The sequence below is a fragment of the Rana temporaria genome, chromosome 3 (assembly GCF_905171775.1).
Source record: "Rana temporaria chromosome 3, aRanTem1.1, whole genome shotgun sequence".
In the NCBI taxonomy this organism is placed as follows: Eukaryota; Metazoa; Chordata; class Amphibia; order Anura; family Ranidae; genus Rana; species Rana temporaria.
This window is the reverse complement of record NC_053491.1, coordinates 143,345,446-143,359,109: the sequence shown is the minus strand read 5'-3', so window position 1 is coordinate 143,359,109 and position 13,664 is coordinate 143,345,446. Positions and strand designations below refer to the sequence as shown.

The following is a 13,664-nucleotide window of genomic DNA, read 5'->3' as shown; positions in this document are numbered from 1 at the left end:
TGTGTATTGTATCTACTTTGACTTACTGCATTGAGTTGCCATTTTAAATGAAGTGCTCTGCAATGTACTAGTACATGTAAAGGGAATTAATTTTCATTGGAGACATGTGCACATAACCACAATGCAAAAGCTTGATTCATCTCTAAAACACATTCAGACATAGGGAAAATAGAGCCAATATAATTTTTTATTTCTTCACAAAAGTTTTTCCAAAAATTTCCCACAAAAACAATCTTTAGAAAATCTTAACATGGTTCCCTTGTCAAAAAACAGGATTTTTTGTTCTGTATTTTCAGGCTTTATTCTTATTCTTTTAAAAAAAAGTTTTTATTTTTTAAACATTATGGGACTAAAACAAATATTATCTATGTGTTTTCTCTTCTGAATGAATAGTCTTTTAATACAGACACTTTATTCAGCTGAGGAGCATAAGAAAAATATACATGTTTGTAATAAGAGGTAAAATGTATGGATTTCAGAGAATACTAAAGGGAATTAGCACTATTGGTAACATTTATTTGCTAATTCCTTCTAACAACCCCTTCAATTGTTAAATTGTTTCTCTTGTTAAAAAAGCAATGTCTATTTTCGGTGTTTCCTCAGCTCCATTTAGTGACCAAAATGTGGTATTTTATTTCTGCCATAATAAAAGAAGCATTCATTGAGAAGAGAAAACAAACTTAAGAAAACGAGCAATTCCGAAACTCACACAGAATGAACATACAGATTGAGATGGTGTATGGCGTTGTGAATTTTTGTTAATAAATCAACTCTTTTATGTCATTTAATAGTAGAATTTTTCTTTCTTTTCAATAGGAGTAAAGGAAACAACAAAAGCCCCATCTGTAGAAGGTATTTATGTGCAAAAAAAAGTGTATTTTGGCATTGGACAAGGACAATTAAACTTTCATCAATCTTCTACATGGCCAGGGTCCAATATAACTAAGCAGGGAACAAACTATTTGTTGAAATTTAATACTTTTAGCATTCAAAAGTAAATTAAATGTGCAGTGATGTCATCAACTAGAGCCTATTTGAATATCTTTCAAATGGCACATGTTTAGGATATATTAACCGTACCTAAATTTAAGACTTACTATAAGCCTACCTGTAGGTAGAAACTTTAAATTTAAGTTTACTACCACTTTAACATAATTCAGATTTTAAAATTAAAACTCATGTTGGGACTGCACAATCCAGCACATCATCTCTTATGCTATATCAAACTGCAAAAAATACAACATTGTTGATGGGACTTTGAAGGTGCTGCTATCGTTTTCTAACACAAACAAGTATATAAAATCTTTGAACTTTGTATTTTAGTTACGTAAAACTGATCTTTTGAGCCTTTCAAAAACCTTATTTGTAAGCCTCCACAAATAATTGGAGGCTTACAAGTAAAGGCTTGCCAAAAATAAGTGTCTCCTTGGAAGATGTCCTTTTTATTCCTGTTCTAGTTATAACTATAAATATGAGCTCATGCCTTAATTTCAATCCAGGGGCAATGGCCACTAGAAAAAATAGAAAAGATAATCGCCATAGTGGTGACGTAGACAATAATATAAACCTGAAAGAGGTTGTAATCCTTTCTAACTCTGAGAAAAATGAAAAAAGAAAAATGGTAATAGATGGAGCTAACTTATGTTAAAATATATTGAGTATTAATAATATACTATAGATAGATAAATCTATAGGCTATCTTCTGTAATTGTTGTGTATTGTATCTACTTTGACTTACTGCATTGAGGTGCCATTTTAAATGAAGAGCTCTGCAATGTACTAGTACATGTAAAGGGCATTAATTTGCATTGGAGACATGTGCACATAACCACAATGCAAAAGCTTGATTCATCTCTAAAACACATGGGCTAGTACAGAGGTATTGAATAAGGAGACCAAACAACAATTTGATACAACATTTTTATTTAACTTTGGTAAAATTGGCCACGGTGTCATCCATAAAATGTGGGGGCGGGGTTACAAAAATTTTCTCAATAAATAAATTAAATTACAAAAGGCCAAATTGGCTAAACTTAAAACTTTAAAATCAAATTAATTTCTGTCCATCCAGCAAAAGCTGGACGACTACTCCCCCCATACAGACGACCCCATGACTTATTATGACAAACTGACAGGTAAGGGTGGGCGGGCGGGCGATGCTGCTTGTCAGGAGATGTGACTGAGCAAATCGCCTCAGCCTCTCCCTTATATAGGCTCGTCCAGTGCAGGTTTTACCTCACGCGAACGGACCTATCAGAGAAGGGGGCTGCCGCAGCTGACCAATCAGAGGCTGTTACTACCCCAGAGCGCGGCAGCCCACCTCTCCCTCTGCTCTATCCCATGCAGGCTCAGCATACTGCCGTAGCCTCACATGGGCTAGTACAGAGGTATTGAATAAGGAGACCAAACAACAATTTGATACAACATTTTTATTTAACTTTGGTAAAATTGGCCACGGTGTCATCCATAAAATGTGGGGGCGGGGTTACAAAAATTTTCTCAATAAATAAATTAAATTACAAAAGGCCAAATTGGCTAAACTTAAAACTTTAAAATCAAATTAATTTCTGTCCATCCAGCAAAAGCTGGACGACTACTCCCCACCGGCCGGGGCCAACCGCGAAGCTGTTGGCCGAGGCCCCCCCACCACCGTGGCTGATTCGATCATGGACTGGATACCCATATTAAAAATGTCCAGGCCAATGCCTGACAGATGAATTTGGTCAACCCGAAACAACCCAGGCAAAAAAACCCTCTAACTCGGAATGACGAAAGGAAGAGCCACCAATTGAAGGCATAAAACTATGAATCGTCCTATTTAGCCGTCTGCGGATTCTATCCACGTAGAAAAGGGTGCCGTGCGGCGACCATAACAGCCTGGGAACCATCTCAGAATATACTAACACTGAACCTGGGAACATTTGAGTTATGGAATAGAGATCCCTCTTCATTTCACATAACAAGTCCCATGTGTTGAATTTACCCAAGTCATTAGCCCCCACGTGGATAACTATCACTTGGGGTTGAGGCCAGACAGAAGACAAATAAGCTAGGTGGTCTTTTAAATTGCGCCACCGCATACCTCTAACACCTGACCATAAAATTAAAAATAAATCAGGATCAAGCCCCAGGTTAGCAGAGTATGATCTGGATCCGGAGTGCTTGTAAGCCCAGAACACGTAGGAGTGACCTATGACCCAAGCGATATTCCTGGATAAATCTGAAAGAGAATCATAAAGTTAGAAGACTGGGACGAACATATAACTTATATCTATTGCTGCCCCACCTGCCCACTTTTTTAACCTTACTCTCTGAAAAACCTATAGAATCAGCTGTGGTGGCAGCGCCAATTCGGAAAGAATGGGAAGAAAATTGGTACCCAGATAAATTCAAGCGCTTCAAACAGGAGGCCAAAACAGCTGAGAACTGGTACCTAGTTAGAGAGGACAAGTCTTCATGAATAAAAAAGGAATCGTTACTCAATGGTCTGACCAAAAGATAATTACGAACATGAAACACGGGACAGATAGCCTCATTAGGAGAACTGGATAAAGAAAACCACTGGCCAACCTGAGAGGACTTTGATCTGGACAAAAACAGACGGACAGAACCGACGTCAAACTGAACATGGGAAAAACGGAGAAATGAAAAAGCGTTTCTATTTGCTGCAGTAAACTCACCTAACCGAAGGGCTCCAAAGAATGCTATAGAGAAAGCAGCCTTAAAAAGCAAAGATTCGAAATTGGATGAGCAGACATCTTGAAGGATCTGAAGAAGATCGATCAAAATGGGGATAGATATGGGACGCCTATTATCTAAAGAGGGCCTAGACTTTTTGAGGCCCTTCAAAACCTGAGTGACCTGAAAGAAAGAGGTAAGAGCAGGAAGGCCTGCAAACTTAAGGAAAAAAGAAACTCCAGCCAATATTTTACCTATGGAAGCCGGGGACAGATTAGACTGAATGAGAAAGGACAAAAAAGACAAAGCCACGTAAGAAGATACATCTAGTGGATCCAAACCCAATGGTTGACAGAAAGAGCACCATTTGTGCCATGAAAGCCTATAATCCCTCCAGGTGTTTTCCGCTACTGAAGCCTTGAGATTCCGGAATATTATTCCCAAATTAAACCCCAGAGGAAGTCTGGGCAAGGGGTGCCATGTTGATCCGCTGATGGCGCCAACTCTCGGAATCTCTTGAACTGTGAACGAGATAAAGAATCTGCTATGTTATTTTCTTTACCTGCAATATGCTCAGCTCTCAACCATATATTACAGTTCATACAATGAAGTACAAGGAAACGCAATAACCTCAGAACGGGATCAGACTTAGAGGACAGAGTATTGATGGCAAAAAAGACACCTTTATTATCCGTATGAACCAAGATTCTACGATTCCTAAAGATGTCTTCCCACACAACCACCGACACAATCACTGGAAAGAGCTCCAACAGAACTAGATTTTGAAGTATCTCCTTCTGGAGCCAATCAGGGTGCCAGGACTGGGCGCACCAGCGCCCATCCAAGAAAGCCCCGAACCCAGCAGAGCCAGCTGCATCGGTGAAGAATTCCAACTGAGAACTATTAATAAAGTCCATTTGCCAGGCCGAGGAACCATTAAACTCATTTAAAAAGGCATCCCAAATTCTTAGATCATCCTTGATGCTTTTTGAAATTCGGAAATGAGCGTAAGGGTTCACCATACCTTTTATGGCTAACGAGAACCTGCGCGAAAATACCCTCGCCATAGGGATGACTCTGGCTGCAAAAGCAAAAAGACCCAGCAAAGATTGTGCCTCCTTTAAGCACACCTTCTTACTGACAAGAAAGGTTGCAATCATAGACTTCATTTTATGTATCTTCTGTTGTGGCAATCTGAATTCCATTCGTTCGGAGTCAACCGTGATCCCCAAAAATTCAATAACTGTCGTGGGAAAAACTGTTTTCTCCTGGGCCAGAGGCACGCCAAAGTCATGACAAACGTCAAAGAAAACCTGTAAAGCTTCCATACACACTGATGACCCCCGGGGACCTAAAAACAAGAAGTCATCTAGATAATGTAGGATAAGGCCTTGAGGGATAACGACTGACACGACCCAATGTAAGAAGGAGGAAAAAGCCTCGAAATAAAAGCATGACATAGAAAACCCCATTGGCATGCATTTATCAAAATAATATTTATTCAAAAATTGAAAACCCAAAGAATTGAAGCCTTGTGGATGCACGGGAAGAAGGCGGAAAGCCGACTTAATATCAGCCTTTGCTAGCACAGCCCCTTGCCCTGCTTGCCTCAAAAGACACAAAGCCTCATCAAATGAGGCGTAGCAGACTAGAGCCTCCACAGAGGCAACTTCGTCATTGAGTGACGAATGCGGTGGGTAAGATAGGTGGTGGATCAGTCTGAACGCACCCAGTTCTTTCTTGGGTACGATGCCCAAAGGGGACAACCGGAAATTAGAGAATGGCGGGTCATTAAAGGGGCCAGCCACCCTACCCTCAGACAATTCTTTGCAAATTTTCTCAAGCACTAAGTTAGAGTGCATGGATACCGATAGTAAATTTTTAACTGGTGTACACCCTGAACCAGTAAAGGATGGCACTAAGAAACCATTGGCAAAACCTTCAGTTAGCAGAGCCGCCATCCTGTGGTCTGGATAGCGCTCGAGCCATGGGCGCATTCTTGCCAGGCTCACCGGAGTCGGGGCCTTTCCCATGTGTGTCCTTGGGTCCTGAATGAGAGGAACTAGCGGCAGCTTTACGAAAACATCTGCTCGCCGCGTGAGTACCGCCACAATAAGAACACTCATGTTTGTATCTACAATTCAATAAGAATTTACATTGACCCTCATTGAATGCAAAGCATACACCCTTCCTGACTGGACTCTGACCATTTGAAGCGGGGCGAGGGGTGAACTGGGGCCTAGGTGGCAGCATAAGGTTTAACCATAAACCAACGTCCTTAGCCCCCCAATGCAGCGATGGGTGCACAGCTAGTTTTTGACGGAAATTCTCGTCATATGAGAACCATGCGGAGCCGCCAAAGTGGCGAAAGGCCTCCGCAATAATATCCAGGTGTTGGAATAAACCTGAGCACTTCCCCGGGAAGCGTTCTCCCATAACTGCTGAATAGATACAGAACGCTTGCAGCCAGTTTTGAAATGTCTTAGGAACCGCTCTCCTCCTATCTTCCTCTGTTCTTTCGCTGGACTGCCTGTCAGATTTAGCCAAAAACTCCTTAGAAGCAGGGAGAAGTGATAATATATCGAGATATTCACCCCTCCAAATTTTTTCTTTGACTGACTTAGACAGATGAAAACCCAGCGGGGATAAACTGCAAGGGAGGGGTTCCTTAAAGGAAGACTCGCTGACCATAGCAGCCGAGGATCTGAGGGGTAAAGTATTATTAACAGCAGGACACCTCACACTCGATCTGACAGTAACATCCTTATTTAGCAGAGAGGGATGACCAGCCTCATGCCACACCACACCAACCTCCTCCATATCAATAGCATTATCGCTATTTCCAGCACCAGTCTCCTGTGCACTCTGACTTACTGTGCATGCCTGAGTACTCAGACTCTCACCTGGTTGCACATACATATTTACATTTTGTGAGGTAAAATCCGCATCATGTATACCTTTGAACTGCTGCACAATGACAGACAAAGATTCAATTAGATTAGAAAATGCAGATAACTGGTTAACATTACTGAAAACAACTTCAGGTAAAACATGCTCACCCAAGTCCCCAGGAGGGGGGGAAGAGGCAGCGCTGCTCCCTTGCTGGCAAGAAGCACCTCTTGTTGCAGCTCCCTCAGCTTGAGGAGCTAAACTATTGGTCTTACATTTCTTTTTTCTTCCAGGCTGTTTCCTGGGGGCGCCCACGCTCATCTCTGGTACTGCAGCTGGGCTGACAGATAAAACAGAGCCACTCTCCTCAGACAGGCAACGCTTCAGCCACTCTTCACCTCCCCTGCTCTCCGCCTTCTCTAGGAGTCTACATAAGAGCTCCTCACGGCTGTCCTGCACAGCGCGCTTCATCCTGAGAGAGAGGGAGAGGCGGGCGATGCTGCTTGTCAGGAGATGTGACTGAGCAAATCGCCTCAGCCTCTCCCTTATATAGGCTCGTCCAGTGCAGGTTTTACCTCACGCGAACGGACCTATCAGAGAAGGGGGCTGCCGCAGCTGACCAATCAGAGGCTGTTACTACCCCAGAGCGCGGCAGCCCACCTCTCCCTCTGCTCTATCCCATGCAGGCTCAGCATACTGCCGTAGCCTCACATTCAGACATAGGGAAAATAGAGCCAATATAATTTTTTATTTCTTCACAAAAGTTTTTCAAAAAATTTCCCACAAAAACAATCTTTAGAAAATCATAACATGGTTCCCTTGTCAAAAAACAGGATTTTTTGTTCTGTATTTTCAGGCTTTATTCTTATTCTTCTAAAAAAAGTTTTTATTTTTTAAACATTATGGGACTAAAACAAATATTATCTATGTGTTTTCTCTTCTGAATGAATAGTCTTTTAATACAGACACTTTATTCAGCTGAGGAGCATAAGAAAAATATACATGTTTGTAATAAGAGGTAAAATGTATGGATTTCAGAGAATACTAAAGGGAATTAGCACTATTGGTAACATTTATTTGCTAATTCCTTCTAACAACCCCTTCAATTGTTAAATTGTTTCTCTTGTTAAAAAAGCAATGTCTATTTTCGGTGTTTCCTCAGCTCCATTTAGTGACCAAAATGTGGTATTTTATTTCTGCCATAATAAAAGAAGCATTCATTGAGAAGAGAAAACAAACTTAAGAAAACGAGCAATTCCGAAACTCACACAGAATGAACATACAGATTGAGATGGTGTATGGCGTTGTGAATTTTTGTTAATAAATCAACTCTTTTATGTCATTTAATAGTAGAATTTTTCTTTCTTTTCAATAGGACAACAGGAAACAACAAAAGCCCCATCTGTAGAAGGTATTTATGTGCAAAAAAAGTGTATTTTGGCATTGGACAAGGACAATTAAACTTTCATCAATCTTCTACATGGCCAGGGTCCAATATAACTAAGCAGGGAACAAACTATTTGTTGGAATTTAATACTTTTAGCATTCAAAAGTAAATTAAATGTGCAGTGATGTCATCAACTAGAGCCTATTTGAATATCTTTCAAATGGCACATGTTTAGGATATATTAACCGTACCTAAAGGTAAGACTTACTATAAGCCTACCTGTAGGTAGAAACTTTAAATTTAAGTTTACTACCACTTTAACATAATTCAGATTTTAAAATTAAAACTCATGTTGGGACTGCACAATCCAGCACATCATCTCTTATGCTATATCAAACTTCAAAAAATACAACATTGTTGATGGGACTTTGAAGGTGCTGCTATCGTTTTCTAACACAAACAAGTATATAAAATCTTTGAACTTTGTATTTTAGTTACGTAAAACTGATCTTTTGAGCCTTTTAAAAATCTTATTTGTAAGCCTCCACAAATAATTGGAGGCTTAGAAGTAAAGGCTTGCCAAAATAAGTGTCTCCTTGGAAGATGTCCTTTTTATTCCTGTTCTAGTTATAACTATAAATATGAGCTCATGCCTTACTTTCAATCCAGGGGCAATGGCCACTAGAAAAAATAGAAAAGATAATCGCCATAGTGGTGACGTAGACAATAATATAAACCTGAAAGAGGTTGTAATCCTTTCTAACTCTGAGAAAAATTAAAAAAGAAACATGGTAATAGATGGAGCTAACTTATGTTAAAATATATTGGGCCAGATCCTCAAAAGAGATACTCCGACTTAACTGCTGTTCAGTCTGTGTGTAACTTTGGAAACGATCCTCAAAAGGCTTTTTCCAAAGTTACACAGAAGATCCGGCATGTGTAATTGAATTACACTGCCTAATTTTAGGATGCAGTACCGCATCCGCCGCTGGGGGCATTTCGAGTCGAAATGCCGTTGCTAGTATGCAAATTAGCACTTAAGGCGATCCACAAAGCTTTCTAGCTTCCTTTTTGCGCCGTAAGTGTTATTTTGCAAGTGTAAAATTAGGGCTCGTTTTACAAAGTGTAAACTAGTCACACCTTGTAAAGGCCCATTCCAGCCACGGCATTTGGTATGCTTTCCCGAGGGAGAACTCCACGTCAATTTGTAAAAAACAAAACCGGCATGGGTTCCCCCCCAGGAGCATACCAGGCCCTTAGGTCTGGTATGGGTTGTAAGGGGACCCCCCCTACGCCGAAAAATCGACGTAGGGGGTCCCCTACAATCCATACCAGACCCGTATCCAAAGCACGCTACCCGGCCAGCCAGGAAGGGAGTGGGGACGAGCGAGCGCCCCCCCCCCTCCTGAGCCGTGCCAGGCCGCGTGCCCTCAACATGGGGGGGTTGGGTGCTCTGGGGCAGGGGGGCGCACTGCGGGCCCCCCCACCCCAGAGCATCCTGTCCCCATGTTGATGAGGACAGGACCTCTTCCCGACAACCCTTGCCATTGGTTGTCGGGGTCTGCGGGCGGAGGCTTATCGGAATCTGGGAGTCCCCTTTAATAAGGGGGTCCCCAGATACCGGCCCCCCACCCTAAGTGAATGGATATGGGGTACATCGTACCCCTATCCATTCACCTGGAGGCAAAAAGTAAAATGTAGTAAACACACAACACAAGGCTTTTTAAAATATTTTATTATTCTGCTCCGGAGGCCCCCCCTGTCTTCGTTATTAGCTCAATTACCAGGGGGGGCTTCTTCTTCCGCTCTCCGGGGGTCTTCCGCTCTCCGGGGGGCTTCTCCGGACTCCGGGGGGGCTTCTCCGGACTCCGGGGGGCTTCTTCCATCTTCTCCCCTCTTCCGCTCTTGACTCGGCGAACCCCGGTTCTTCTGCAGCTCTCCGGTGCCTTCTTCTTCAGCGCTGGCTGCCTGCTATGTTTGTGTGTTAGCTCGATTTCAAACAGGCAGCCAGCGCGGTCTTCTGTGACGTCAGGGTCTTCTGTTCTTCTCTCTTCGGATGTTGCCTCGTCGCCTGTTGTCGCTGTAATGATGGAAGCGCGCCACGTGGTGGGTGCCTACCCACGTGCACCCACCACGTGGGTACCTACCGGAGCATGATGGGACGGTGATGCCTATATAAATGTGATGCAAGGCGCGCTTCCATCATTACAGCGACAACAGGCGACGAGGCAACATCGGAAGAACAGAAGACCAGAAGACCCTGACGCCACAGAAGACCGCGCCGGCTGCCTGTTTGAAATCGAGCTAACACACAAACATAGCAGGCAGCCAGCGCTGAAGAAGAAGGCACCGGAGAGCTGCAGAAGAACCGGGGTTCGCCGAGTCAAGAGCGGAAGAGGGGAGAAGATGGAAGAAGCCCCCCGGAGTCCAGAGAAGCCCCCCCGGAGTCCGGAGAAGCCCCCCCGGAGAGCGGAAGACCCCCGGAGAGCGGAAGAAGAAGCCCCCCCTGGTAATTGAGCTAATAACGAAGACAGGGGGGCCTCCGGAGCAGAATAATAAAATATTTTAAAAAGTCTTGTGTTGTGTGTTTACTACATTTTACTTTTTGCCTACAGGTGAATGGATAGGGGTACGATGTACCCCATATCCATTCACTTAGGGTGGGGGGCCGGTATCTGGGGACCCCCTTATTAAAGGGGACTCCCAGATTCCGATAAGCCTCCGCCCGCATACCCCGACAACCAATGGCAAGGGTTGTCGGGAAGAGGTCCTGTCCTCATCAACATGGGGACAGGATGCTCTGGGGTGGGGGGGCCCGCAGTGCGCCCCCCTGCCCCAGAGCACCCAACCCCCCCATGTTGAGGGCACGCGGCCTGGCACGGCTCAGGAGGGGGGGGGGCGCTCGCTCGTCCCCACTCCTTTCCTGGCCGGCCGGGTAGCGTGCTTTGGATACGGGTCTGGTATGGATTGTAGGGGGACCCCCTACGTCAATTTTTCGGCGTGGGGGGGTCTCCTTACAACCCATGCCAGACCTAAGGGCCTGGTATGCTCCTGGGGGGGGAACCCATGCCGGTTTTTACTTTGAAAATTGACATGGAGTTCTCCCTCAGGAATGCATGCCGCTGTCATTTTTTTTTTTCCCCGACGCAACTTTAAGCCGTCGCGATCCTCAAAACTCGGCGTAACGTAACTTCGCGCATGCGCAGTACGGCCGGCGCGCATGCGCAGTACGGCCGGCGCGGGAGCGCGCCTCATTTAAATGGGACTCGCCCCATTTGAATAGGAACGCCTTGCGCCGGCGGAATTTTAGTTACACAGCCTGAAATTTCTAGATAAGTGCTTTGTGGATCAGGCACTTAGGTAGAAACTTTAAGGCAGTGTAACTTAAATTGGATTTTTTAAGTTACGTCAGGTTTTTGTGGATCTGGCCCATTGAGTATTAATAATATACTATAGATAGATAAATCTATAGGCTATCTTCTGTAATTGTTGTGTATTGTATCTACTTTGACTTACTGCATTGAGTTGCCATTTTAAATGAAGAGCTCTGCAATGTACTAGTACATGTAAAGGGCATTAATTTGCATTGGAGACATGTGCACATAACCACAATGCAAAAGCTTGATTCATCTCTAAAACACATTCAGACATAGGGAAAATAGAGCCATTATAATTTTTTATTTCTTCACAAAAGTTTTTCAAAAAATTTCCCACAAAATCAATCTTTAGAAAATCTTAACATGGTTCCCTTGTCAAAAAACAGGATTTTTTTGTTCTGTATTTTCAGGCTTTATTCTTATTCTTCTAAAAAAAAGTTTTTATTTTTTAAACATTATGGGACTAAAACAAATATTATCTATGTGTTTTCTCTTCTGAATGAATAGTCTTTTAATACAGACACTTTATTCAGCTGAGGAGCATAAGAAAAATATACATGTTTGTAATAAGAGGTAAAATGTATGAATATTACAGAGAATACTAAAGGGAATTAGCACTATTGGTAACATTTATTTGCTAATTCCTTCTAACAACCCCTTCAATTGTTAAATTGTTTCTCTTGTTAAAAAAGCAATGTCTATTTTCGGTGTTTCCTCAGCTCCATTTAGTGACCAAAATGTGGTATTTTATTTCTGCCATAATAAAAGAAGCATTCATTGAGAAGAGAAAACAAACTTAAGAAAACGAGCAATTCCGAAACTCACACAGAATGAACATACAGATTGAGATGGTGTATGGCGTTGCGAATTTTTGTTAATAAATCAACTCTTTTATGTCATTTAATAGTAGAATTTTTCTTTCTTTTCAATAGGACAACAGGAAACAACAAAAGCCCCATCTGTAGAAGGTATTTATGTGCAAAAAAAAGTGTATTTTGGCATTGGACAAGGACAATTAAACTTTCATCAATTTTCTACATGGCCAGGGTCCAATATAACTAAGCAGGGAACAAACTATTTGTTGGAATTTAATACTTTTAGCATTCAAAAGTAAATTAAATGTGCAGTGATGTCATCAACTAGAGCCTATTTGAATATCTTTCAAATGGCACATGTTTAGGATATATTAACCGTACCTAAAGGTAAGACTTACTATAAGCCTACCTGTAGGTAGAAACTTTAAATTTAAGTTTACTACCACTTTAACATAATTCAGATTTTAAAATTAAAACTCATGTTGGGACTGCACAATCCAGCACATCATCTCTTATGCTATATCAAACTGCAAAAAATACAACATTGTTGATGGGACTTTGAAGGTGCTGCTATCGTTTTCTAACACAAACAAGTATATAAAATCTTTGAACTTTGTATTTTAGTTACGTAAAACTGATCTTTTGAGCCTTTCAAAAACCTTATTTGTAAGCCTCCACAAATAATTGGAGGCTTACAAGTAAAGGCTTGCCAAAAATAAGTGTCTCCTTGGAAGATGTCCTATTTATTCCTGTTCTAGTTATAACTATAAATATGAGCTCATGCCTTACTTTCAATCCAGGGGCAATGGCCACTAGAAAAAATAGTAAAGATAATCGCCATAGTGGTGACGTAGACAATAATATAAACCTGAAAGAGGTTGTAATCCTTTCTAACTCTGAGAAAAATTAAAAAAGAAAAATGGTAATAGATGGAGCTAACTTATGTTAAAATATATTGAGTATTAATAATATACTATAGATAGATAAATCTATAGGCTATCTTCTGTAATTGTTGTGTATTGTATCTACTTTGACTTACTGCATTGAGTTGCCATTTTAAATGAAGAGCTCTGCAATGTACTAGTACATGTAAAGGGCATTAATTTGCATTGGAGACATGTGCACATAACCACAATGCAAAAGCTTGATTCATCTCTAAAACACATTCAGACATAGGGAAAATAGAGCCAATATAATTTTTTATTTCTTCACAAAAGTTTTTCAAAAAATGTCCCACAAAAACAATCTTTAGAAAATCTTAACATGGTTCCCTTGTCAAAAAACAGGATTTTGTTGTTCTGTATTTTCAGGCTTTATTCTTATTCTTCTAAAAAAAGTTTTTATTTTTTAAACATTATGGGACTAAAACAAATATTATCTATGTGTTTTCTCTTCTGAATGAATAGTCTTTTAATACAGACACTTTATTCAGCTGAGGAGCATAAGAAAAATATACATGTTTGTAATAAGAGGTAAAATGTATGGATTTCAGAGAATACTAAAGGGAATTAGCACTAT

At 41.5% G+C, this 13,664-nt stretch overlaps 1 protein-coding gene across 50 annotated transcripts in view; it reads left to right on the top strand.

The window, feature by feature from the left end:
* Positions 1-13,664, top strand: part of LOC120931788 (mucin-19-like) — a 584,870-nt gene that overhangs the window by 394,924 nt on the left and 176,282 nt on the right. For 39 of the 50 annotated variants that reach the window (XM_040343590.1, XM_040343599.1, XM_040343577.1 and 36 more), the window contains 2 exons: positions 7,943-7,978; positions 12,264-12,299. In XM_040343590.1, the coding sequence (XP_040199524.1) occupies positions 7,943-7,978; positions 12,264-12,299 (72 nt within the window). Of the gene's footprint in view, positions 1-816; positions 853-7,942; positions 7,979-12,263; positions 12,300-13,664 lie in introns of all 50 variants that reach the window. The other 11 variants (XM_040343605.1, XM_040343603.1, XM_040343601.1 and 8 more) reach the window with 2 other exon arrangements.